This window comes from Biomphalaria glabrata, chromosome 17 (genome assembly GCF_947242115.1).
Source record: "Biomphalaria glabrata chromosome 17, xgBioGlab47.1, whole genome shotgun sequence".
NCBI classification, from domain to species: Eukaryota; Metazoa; Mollusca; class Gastropoda; family Planorbidae; genus Biomphalaria; species Biomphalaria glabrata.
In genome coordinates, this window is record NC_074727.1 from 3,699,675 (window position 1) to 3,711,803 (window position 12,129).

The following is a 12,129-nucleotide window of genomic DNA, read 5'->3' on the forward strand; positions in this document are numbered from 1 at the left end:
CACATTGAGGCAGAATAGCATACCTGGGTTTAGCGCTATCCTACTTGATAGTTTGTACATCAGTTCTCATATCCTCTCATCTATTTTGGTTTGTTGGCTAATTATCATGAAGTAGGTCTTAGAGGCACTTTTGAACTGGAGGTCACGGTTTCAAATCCTGGGATTTTTAGGGAACCTCTGAGTCCACCCAGCTCTAATGGGTACCTGACATTAGTTAGGGAAATGTAAAGGCAGTTGGTCATGGTGCTGGCCACTTGACACCTTTGTTAAATGTGGGCCACAGAAACGGATGACCTTTATATCATCTGCCCTATAGATCCCAAAGTCTGAAAAGGGAACTTAACATTTTTTTAAATCTAGCAATTAAATTAGAAATAACAAAATAAATCAAGATTGATTTGAGCAATGTCTACAACAAAACATTTTATTCAATTGGTCATGATAATGAATTCAATATATTTTTTTATGCATGAGTGAGATTGGCTTTTTCTTTGACATCTTCTACTAAGCACTGTTGTAACACTGGATAGAGTTTCTGGCAGTTCTCTATACACTGTTGCATACTCTGGAATGATTAACAGTTGCCAAGAATGTAACAAATATATATATATATATAGAGAGAGAGAGAGAGAGAGATTATATACATATAGGTATTATAAAGTGTTTTTGGGCTCTTTGGTTGTCTTGGTTCCATTACACCCACTGGGCACAATGAATGAATGTGTAACACAGGCCTGAAATCACTTTATAGAAGTCAGAGCTTGCAGAGAGGAAAATGTCTGGACACACACACTACTAAAAAGGACAAAACCAATGCAGCGACCCTGAGAAAAGCTACTTTAGTTGAAGAAATGAAAATTTACTGTTGAAGAAATGTGCAAGCAACAAAAAGATAATTATAAATTAACCTCCAACAGGAAACAGCTTTATCTGTATCAGATAAGCAAAATATCTATGTCAAAGCTGGGTCTTCTAGCCATTTAATATTATTTAATCTTCATTTAAGTGTATACATATGAGATTAATTGTGAGTGAACTACTAAAAAATTAAGAGCTGTTTGTAGTACTTAAATTTGAAACAATATCTAAGATTAGAAAAAAAAAGTTAAGGTGATGAATTACGAAATCTAAAAGCTGTTGATTGCATGCGACCTACCTTGTTGATCATGTCAAATAAAAATTGCCCATCTGAGGTCATGGCGGAGACCTGATTCAGGGATGGAAGAAATGCTAATGTCATGGTCCCTGCATTCTGTGGTGACTTGCCCTAGGAGTAAAAAAAAACAACGTTTTCAGAAGGTGTGGTGAATTTGTTAATAACTTTTCTGATTCGGTAACATCAGTGAGAAAGTACTCAAAACACGGATGTAGTGTTGTCTTACTAAAATTGTCATTGTATTTTAAGATCTAGTAAAATATAGCCTGCTATTAGGATATTTCTGACTTGTCTTAGTCTTAACTGAAGTCTCAGTGCAGGATTTTTCTAATAATACTCACTGCCATGTAATGAAATGCTCGTCACTAATAACAAATGAAGTGAGACTATTATGGCAGAATCAACTGAAATCTTCTAGTAGAGCTAAACAAATAAATCATACAAGACAAAAGGAGCTTTTTATTTGCAAGCTTCTCTTTTCTGGCTCTTCAACAGGTTCATTTTAGAGCATTCTATATAAAACGGAAGACAATTAAGTTGGATAGTCAGTTGGATGGCTGCCTGGTCGTGCGGTTTGCGCGCTGGACTGTCGTTCGGATTTATCAACGGTCGAGGGTTCAAACCCTGCCCGTTTCCATCCCCCGTCGTCCTGCGGGAGGTTTGGACTAGGAAGTAAACTATCTTCAACTCTGAAGGAACATTCGAAACATGTCAAACATTTTACAAACAAACAAATCAATCTTTACTTCAATTCTGCCAGGGTAGATGTATTCCCTCAGTTTGTCATTATATCCATTTTTTTGTGCCAATTTATTCTATAATTCAAGTTTGTGCTATTACATTATTCCAAATTCTAAAACTACTTTTTTGAACTGTAAATTTTATTCAAATTGGCTTTTATTATGCTAGAATTTTTGTTGTCAGAAGATCTACATCTTGACTACAGCGTAATAACCACATAGCACCATTATCACACTTGTTTTATTTTATGGAGATTGACAGTAATTAAGAAGAAAATAAAGCTGGACTTTAAACTCAGTATATGTTCTGATATAGTGGTGCAACTCTCACTGTAAAAACATTGACACTGTCTTCTTATGCTGCTTTCCCTTCAGTTCTGTTAGAGTGAACTCTTAATACTTTGGGATCTAAATCAACACTTACTGTTTCATTGGCTATGTTTTCTTCCTCCTGTAGGGTTGGATCAACAAGTAGGACCGTGTTCAACACTCCCTGTAATACAAAATTTGGCCTTAATTATTTATGCCTTGTCATACAGTGTCATCTGAAGCACTGCACTCATCCTTAATCTTCGGCAGCCACCTGTCCCCAAATTGTGATGGCTCGCCATCCATTTGGACCCGGTCAGTATGGAAGCGACGCGTGTGCTGACGTGTGGGCAGCCCAGCACTCACAAATTTACTGCCCAGGCTTTCCCCCGGCAATGGAGAGGTCACTCCATCTCTGAAGTTGCAAAAGGAAAAAGATCGTCTCTCGAGACGTGAAATACTGAAAATGATAATCTTTAAAAATCAATGAAATCTAATGTTTTAGGTAAATTATTTTCTTTTTGCATAGGATATGTACTACAAAGATTGCAATTTGGATTCTCATGTGACTGACACCAAACTATGACAACAAAAAATTGAACCTTTAAAAAAAAAAGAAAGAAAAAAAAAAGAGTACCAAAGAAGATGCGAGTACTAGATCATACATTTCAATTCCAGCTGTCGCTAAAGCCACAGAAGCACACATGATTGCTGCAGAGAGAGCTGGAAATATAGAGAGTACAAGATATGATTATAAGTTATTTATAGTTTATATTTATAGTTATTTGTTTTTAGCATCACAGAAAAGGCTAAATTATTAGTAAAAGTAAAGTAAAGTGTCCCCTTTCAGACCTTGCAAACTTGCTTCAACATTCTTTAGCAAACAGAAACTACATTTGAAACTTTTTTTTTCCCCTATTGTTTAGCATCTGGCGCTATTAGAGCATGGAATGGGTTGCCTGAGCTAGCCAGGAAAACCAGTGACGTGGCAGAATTTAAGTCATTGGTTAATATGCATGACGCGTAGGACGTAATCATCTTCTTTTTTGAAGTAACGTCTATATTATATAAGATAAGATCTAGTAAGAAATCAGCTTTGCCAATTTCTATGCCCATAAATCTGGAGTTGTCTTAATTAACTCTTTATCTCCACAATTATTTTACCACGTTCTAATGTTCACTTTTCACTTTGTACATTCTAACCCTGTTATGATTATACTTCAATAACATTTTTGTTTGTTATCAGAAAACATTACTTTTGGTATAGAGTTATAATAATAATAATAATAATTTTATTTATAAAGCGCTGTTAACAAACAAAACGTAGGCTCAAGGCGCTGTAATAACATTACAAACACAAACATGACAGTGAGATATAAAAAACTAATCTAAAAAAGTTTTAAACAAGTAGGTCTTAAAGTTCTTCTTAAAAGTGGTATAGCATGTTGTCTGTCTGAGATCAATGGGGAGTGAGTTCCAAACCTTTGGTCCGTGCACTGAAAAAGCCAGCAGACCGTAGCTTTATAGGAGAATGCAGTCTAATTTTATATACCGGTAGCACAAATTATACTTTCTAATACCAAAAATTAATTTTATCATTATTATTATTAATACACTGAATTTTTTTAAAATATTAGCATCACCATTTCTGTTTCTAAGAGCTGTGACATACATGTCTAAGGCATTAGTTAACATTTGATTGATTTCAATGAATGATTTAAAAGTTTCAGACACTCCTTCCAAAAAAAAAAAGATTATTACGCCCTGGCCCAAACCTTATGCAGGGCGGCCGGGGATGGTAGCAGGCAAGTTCAAACTAAAAACCATCATTTTGAGAGCCCAAAGTGCATATCACATGAGCTGGCAGCCTTGTTGGGCATCAATGACAGTGTAAAATTTTTCATCAACAAAAGCTTTAGTCTAAGAGAGAAGCTCATGACAATGAGAAACAATGTTTTACCTGAACCGTCATTTTGTAAAACTGTGGCATAAATATTGATCTGTGACTTTGGGTATTTGTGCTGAGGACAAAGAAAGAATGCGACCAAAATGAGAACATGCTTGACTACATTCAAGAAGAACATTATGGGTTTATTTAGCTAAGCTATAAGTCTGCTATGTTCTCTAAGGGCTTACATTATAAACTAAAGGTTTAAAATTGAGTTAGCCATAAAAAATCTGTATAGGTCATGGACTATCACAATTTACTGATCAAAAATGGGAATTTGCACAGTGACTAAGTGGTTAAGCACTTGACTTCCGATTCTGGGGTCCTGGCTTCAAATCTCTTTGAAGACTGGGATTTTGAATTTTGGGATTTTTAAGGCAACCCTGAGTTCACCCAGCTCTAATGGGTACCTAAGTTAAAGAAAAATAAAAGCAGTTGGTTGCTGTGCTGGCCATATGACACACTGCCTGTTAACCATTGGCCAAAGAAACTGATGACTTTAACATCTGCCCTATAGATCACAAGGTCTGAAAGGGTGCTTTTTTTTTTACTTTTTAAAACATACTTAATTCTAAAGGACGGATGAAGTTGTAAAAAGTTTCACTGTGAACTCAACATAGTCAAAATAGGATGGAAACTAAGAATTACTTATGCAAGATTTCCCCAGAGTTGGACTTATTACGTGTATAAATGTAAATCTTCTTCCAGACGCCTCTAACTTGCATGTCTAACAAAAGATACTGAGCAGGAGTGCAATAAGCAAATCTGAGACTTTGAAACCTGAAACCAATGTTGCCCAACCTATTTCAGCCATATGTATTTCCCACACCCATGTCATGGGAAACAAAAAAATGATGCCTCATAGAACCAAGCCTCTTTAATTATATCATGCACTGTAGGAAGAAGCACTGCATTACAGCAGCTAGTGGGCAGTATATTGGGCATCCCATCAGGAGAACTCTTTAAAAGTCTCAGCATCATTAGAAAGTAGTGTACTGAATGTCATACCAAACAGACTGCCGGCTCCAACGCCTCTAGCATCTGTACTGACAAGTCTTTTTCTTGGTTGTCCTGCTGGTGCTGCCGCCTTTGACGACAGGAAAATGTGGTGAATTTGAAATCACATGTCAGCTGACCCTTTAAACTGAAGTCTTCCCTCCGCATCACTTCTCTAGGACCATAGCTGAAAAAAAAAGAAATTGAAAAAATACCTTTGATCTTGTTTGAACATAAGACAACCTGTAACACTGGACTAAAACAAAAAAAAATTTTTTTTTAATTGTATAATTAACAAAAAAGTTCGCTTCAAGTCACATTTTACCAGCTTTTGTGTACATTGTTAAACTATTTCTTTTTTTTTTAAAACCTTTAACAGACATCCTTGGGTGGACTGTTTCTTTTTATGTACCCTTTCTTCTTCCTGTCAGTCACCCAAGTCTAATACCTTTGGGAACATGCTTATTCCTAGTTAGGAAACACTGATGTGTAAAGGCAGCATGGAAAACCCTCTCCCTCACCTCACTACAAATGTGTAGCTACTGTAATGGTAAGGGGATAAACAAACATAACCAGATTTACTTTCCTAAATGTTGAAATTGTGGTGTAACTACAGCCAACTAAAACTAACTTTTGCACGGAAAGGAAGTTCTATAAGGTCATCCAAGCAATGGACAGAGGCGCATGGAAAACAAAGTTGGCCTTCTTCAGTTGTAGAACGACTACGGATCATCTCCTGGATCACTTTTTCAAGTGACTGTAGAGCCCTATTCTGGAGCGATACTCAATAAGCTGCCTTTTTATATAGCCCTTAATTTTCAAGAAATATGAGGGCTTAGACTTGTTTTCCTGTTTAAGGCAAGTGTAAACTTACAAGTGCTGTATGAAGATGTGCCTTGACCATTCCCTCTCCTAATAGTTACTTCCAAAATAGCCTATTAAAAGGAAAGGACTATTTTATTATTTTAATTTGCTTTTTTTAAGATTATCTAAATTTGGAAAAGGGGGGGGGCGTGGTGGCTGAATGGTAAAGCGATTGACATCCAAACCAAAGGGTCTTCAGTTAAAATACAAGTGAAGACAGGTGAATTGGAGTATTTTTAGGACACCGGAGCACTAATGGTACCTGACATTATTCAGGGAAAGTAAAGGTGGTTGGTAAGTGTGCTGGTCATAGACCTTTAAATCAACTGCTTGATAGATCACAAGGCCTGAAAAAGGGTTACTTTACTTACTTTTTACCTGACATCTAAACTCAGAGACTAGTACAAAGAAAGATACTGTTACTTACACTGCACATATGACTTTTGTTTGACCCATTTCAATGTAACTAGAACCTCTTGCTTGACTTATAACATTGGCTTTCAGAACTAAACAATGAGATTGTAAAAGTTATGTGAGCTTTTGATGTATATAATTGAAAAAAAAAAACACTTTAAAAAGTCGATAACAAAATGTTATGGCTTCTTCTGTCTTGGAAGACAATGGATGCGCCCAGATGGGTCACTGGCTTTGGTTACCTCTTGAGATGGGGCAGGATCTGGAGTGACTGATCAAGCCGATTCTGGAGCGGCAGAGTTTGCCACAGTTTGTGCATGTATATTCATCTGTCCTAGGGCTAGCTGACAGGGCAGATTTTTTTTTCTTTCTCTTGGCTGACGCAGCTTCATTTCTCTTGCATTTGGCGAAGGTCATACCAGCACGTACAGTCTGTCTCCATGCTGTCCGGTCTTGGGCTATCTCCTCCCACATACTCTGGTCGATGTCCGTGGCTCTCATGTCTCGCTTGCAGACATCTCTGTAGGTTAGTCTAAGGCAGCCCTTGGGTCTGACTCCCTGTGCAAGCTCAGCATATAGGATGTCTTTAGGGATTCTTCCATCTGGCATGCGAGTGACATGACCGAGCCAGCGTAGTCTTCTCTGTTGAAAGAGAGCATAGATGCTGTGCATGTTGGCCAGTGTCAAAACTTCCTGGTTGGTGGCACGATCCCTCCAGGAGATGCACATTATGCATCGCAGGCAGCATAGGTGGAAGCTATTTAATCTGTGTTCTTGACGCATGTAAGTTGCCCAGCTCTTACTGCCATAAAGAAGTATGCCCAGAAATGTTATACTCTCAAGATAAAAGATATGGAACTCAAAATGACAATGCTATGCTAAAAAAAAAATATAATTATCTTAATACTCTTTAAAAATAAGTTAACATTATTTAATTTCAACAAATAAATACGTACATATTGGTCTTAGCTGTGCTGCTAATCTTCCATCCTTGCGTTTCTTATCACTTTTGATCTTAATAAAAGAAATTATTTTACAAACTAAGAATCATCTATTTAAGAAACAAAAAATCAAACTGGACAACAACAAACACATTCTAGAACATTCTCTTCATTTAATGGCATTCTTGCATAAAAAAGGTGGCCTGATGTAGCCAGACTGACCAAGAGATTAGAGACAGGGTTACTGCAGCGATTGGACCCCATGATGACCTGCTAACTATCTTAAAAAAACGCAAGCTAAAAATCTATGGCCATATTACAAAGTCTTTGGGGCTTGCAATGACCTTCCTTCAGGGAACAGTACCAGGAAAAAGAAGAAGAGGCAGACATGGAAAGCAATGGGAAGACAATATAAAAGAATGGACGGGCCTGCCATTGAAAGAGGTTCTAATTAAGGCAAAAGACAGAGAGGAATGGAGAAAGACGGTCAACAAATCTTGCATGGTGCCCCAACGGTCCAATGAACTAAGGGATAGGTAAAGGTAAAAAAATATAGCCATACTGACCAAGATCATAATGATTATGGCATGTGTAGGAATTTATATCTTTACTTATTTGATATTATATTTTGTAAATTGTATTATTAAAAGAATAAAATAAAATAATTGTATATTGAACTATATTGTATTATTAGTAAAATCATTGGCAAAAAACAAACCCCATTTGGGCAGTTGTTTGAGACAAACATCTATAAAAAAGCTAACAAGATCCTCGAAATAAAGAATCACCCTTTGTGTCAGGATTTTGTGATTTTACCATCACAAAAGAGATACAAGACACCGAAAGCAAAGACAAACAGACACAAACACTCTTTTGTTCCCCTGGCAATCAAATCATTAAATAAAAACAATCTGGTATAAACTTTGTTACAAGTAAATTATGAGTGAGTCTGGTGTGAATGTACACTTTAGTTTCTTATAGTTATAATGTTTTTTGTTTGGTGTAATGCACAAATTGTAAGACAAATTTCCATACGGACAATAAAGATTATTATTATTATTATTATTATTATAAGAATAAAATATATATTAATTATATAAATAATTATATTATATATAATATACATATTTTTCTATACATATACCTTATATTATAGCAAAAAAAATCCTACATACATTTTTTAACAAAATTCTAGATGTATAATACACCAAAAAAACTAAATGTTATTTCTCCTGGGATAGCTGTCTTGCAGTGTCATGTATGCACTTACATATATATATATATATATATCATCATAGTGGTCATGAGTTCAAACCATTGCCAGCTTTTATCTCCCCTGCCATCCTGCAGGACGCTTTGGGCTACATTGTAATAATATTCATTTCTGAAGGAACTTCCATTATATTTTATTTAACCTTTAACAAACCAACATGGCTTTGCCAGGACCTCAGAGATTGATTTGGGATGATTCTGTTCTATTACCCTAGTAATTAATTTTCTCTTGTATGTATCTGTCCCATATTATCTAAAGTTAAATGACATAGCCTATATATAAGTTACAAAACCCTGGACCATGGCCCCCCAATATCAACACTGTCATCATGGCTTCACATAACATTAAACAACACTATGGCACCAATGTAAAAATGCAGTGGGTACCGAGTCACAATTGTAGACTCTTTGGCCCACCAAGGAGGGCAAATTCCACCCACTGAACAGGCTGTAAGCTTTCATCAAGCCCTGGCTATAATACAAAAAACAGAAATGGAAAAGTGGTTTGAGTGCTGGGACAAGTCCCAAAAAGCCTGTGGAGTCTGGGAGCGCATGAGGCGCCCTGACTGCACTTCCCTGTGGTGGAGGCTGTCCAGGCCTGAGCAAGCTATTATAGCACTGTGCAGGACAGGCCACTGTCCTGTTGGCTCATATTTCTTGCGGCTATGGCCAAATTTTGATTCAAGGTGCCCCCGCTGCGGGAAAGAAGAGGAAACTGTGCCTCATATTCTGTTTGACTGCCCCAGACTCCGTCTCGACAGGTCAGGAGAACCAAAAATTATTGACGTGTATGGCGACATTTATGCACTACGCAAGACAGCAGGGTTTCTGTCCAGGGCTTTTGCAAGAGAGGATTTGAGCCTCTCAAACCCTCACTCTAATGGAGTTTGATGATGATGATATATAAGTTACAAAGCATTGTTGTCGTTTGCCCTTGACATTCCAAGAGGGGTCCACCTGGGAGGTTGACTTTTGATCAGCCTGTTATAACTGTAATTAACTTTCTCTTCATTTTTGTACCGAAATTTAGTTTCATAAGCCCACAAAAATCCTATTTTGAGTAATCTATCACTAATTGCACTTACAAATTTAAAAAAAATATGGACTTCTTAGTCAACCCCAGCTTGGTTAGTATGCCACATTGATTTTATAAGCTTGGCATCCTTGTTATGAGTTAAAAATAAAAGATCTAAATAACCTAGCTAGATATGATATATATATATATATATATATATATATATATATATATATGTATATAATTGTTAATTTTCTATTTTTTACTAACTTATTAGACTTAAAATGTCAAATCTGTACCATTAATTTTCAATAATTATAGATATTTCTGGATGTATTCTAATAAATCTAGGTCTAAATAAAGATTAGATTATAAATTTTTATATGATATACTAATTTATACGCAATGAATTTGACATAGAGATGAGTTCTAGATTAAAGATTCAGCAACCTTTATATTTATAGATCTACAATCTAGATCTAGACTAGACTAGTTCCACAAAACCCTTTTTGCTTTTTTACAAAAAATACAATTCCCCAATAAGTGGACACTAAATGTGACTAGATCTAAAATCTAGCTCTAGATCTAATCTAGATAGAAGATTAAGTGTCACCACTGATATGGTTTATTGATATTAAATGTAAAGGGTGATAATTTTTATGGGTAATCTGGAAATGATGTTAATGCTGTAAAGTGGGAACTGGCATGTGATGGCATAGTTCTGATTGGAGCATAACAGCTGGAGGTTTTTTGTTCACATTATTTCTTTGACACCCAATCTCAGATCAAGCTGTCATCTGAAATTTTGCTCAATTATTTCTTTTACCTAACAACATAAATAAATCTTGAAAAAAAAAAACATGAAAAATACTTTAAAAAAAAAACAATAGATCTGTGCAATTAGAATTAACAATTACCAATACCAATAGAAGTTTTTTTTAGTGCTATTTCATGCTTTTAGCTTTAAAATATGCAATGATCTAATCACATAACCAGTTGTGAAAATTGGGGGGGGGGGGGGGGGGGGGGAAGAAAGAAAGGGATATCTGAATAAATTTTGATGGAACTGGTTTTTAAAAGCATTTTACAAAGAAAAAAAAAGGGAAATGACCTGAATTCAAACTCATGGCTCATGCCTCCTCAGGCAGACGTGATAACCATTCTGCAAATGAGGTACTTATCACTTATGACTAGAGAAGATTGTATAGTTATTATACTGTTTGCTTTACTTTCTAATGATGCCCTATAAAGGGGACTAATTCAGCATATATTATAATAATATTAATAATAATATAATAATTCAGCTTATATTTATACCACCACTTCAGTCAAGTACAATTACTTTCCCTAGTTCACAAAACCAAACAAAATAATTAATGACCAATTTTAACTAATAGGTTAATTTTTTTAATTGATTCTCTGTGTTGTCAGGTAAATAAATAATTGAGTGAAATTTCATCTGACACTAGAGTCTAGTAATGTAGTTAAGTCACTACCGACAGTGCACTGACTGATTGGGTATCAGAGAATTAATGTGTACAAACTTTTTAACAGACGGAGTGATTTGATATAAAATAAGCTTTGTAATAAGTAGATCTAGATATTTTAATACTTCACTTTTAAATTTGCTTTACCAATTCATTCTGATTCTCTTCTTTGGAAATTTCAATCTGACAGTAATCGTAGGGGCTGCGCGAAGTCTCAGGACCAGTTATGCGACGTGTATCTGTTGGCATGTTAAATTCTAACTTTGTTCAACACTCTAAATCTAGATATAGAAAATAGATATAGATCTATAACAACAGGTTGAGTTATAAAACTAATCTCTAGAGATAAATTTAACAAACAGCATTAACAAGTCAAACACTCGATTGCATGATCTAGACTAAATCTAGCATTGTAGATCTCTATGTTTTCAACATTTTATTTATTTTTCAATAGAGTTGTTTCCCTTTCAATATTTGGCTATTCAAACCTATTTGTAATTCTGTTGGTATCTTTCTTTCGGTGTAGATCTATATCTATTTTCTATATCTAGATTTAGAGTGTTGAACACTTTTTCTTGTGATTGTTGAGCCACATTCTCGAGAGGCATTCGCATTTTTCGTATGACACGCTTTTCTTCCAGAGCTGAGGCCCATCTTTTTTTTTTAACGGAATTTTTATAATTTGCTTGTTTAAAAATCTTATTATAGAATGAAGCTGTAGGTGGGTCTTAACTTTATTTTTAATGGTCTCAAGTAAAAAAAAAAACTAAAGATGATGAAAAGGTCATTTGTTTTGTGGTCCACAGTTAACAAGGGTGTCGTGTGGGTAGCACATTGAACAACCAATTTTACTTTTCCCCAACTATTTCCTAGTACCCAATTTGTAGGATAGCAGTGAAAGATTCAAACTTTATAATAGCAGAAAACATTAAAACTGTATCAATAACAGTAAATAATTAAAACTTTATTATTGCAGTAAAGCATTTC

At 35.5% G+C, this 12,129-nt stretch overlaps 1 protein-coding gene across 1 annotated transcript; it reads right to left on the bottom strand.

The window, feature by feature from the left end:
* Positions 1–393: 393 nt before the first annotated feature.
* Positions 394–11,479, bottom strand: LOC106055907 (exosome complex component MTR3-like). The gene is made up of 9 exons (XM_056016509.1): positions 11,290–11,479; positions 7,384–7,441; positions 6,441–6,519; positions 5,162–5,336; positions 4,166–4,226; positions 2,843–2,928; positions 2,321–2,389; positions 1,157–1,267; positions 394–565 (listed from the first exon to the last, which is right to left on the bottom strand). Exons 1-9 carry the CDS (start codon positions 11,389–11,391, stop codon positions 464–466), a joined length of 843 nt encoding a protein of 280 aa, XP_055872484.1. The 5' UTR covers positions 11,392–11,479; the 3' UTR covers positions 394–463.
* Positions 11,480–12,129: the final 650 nt, after the last annotated feature.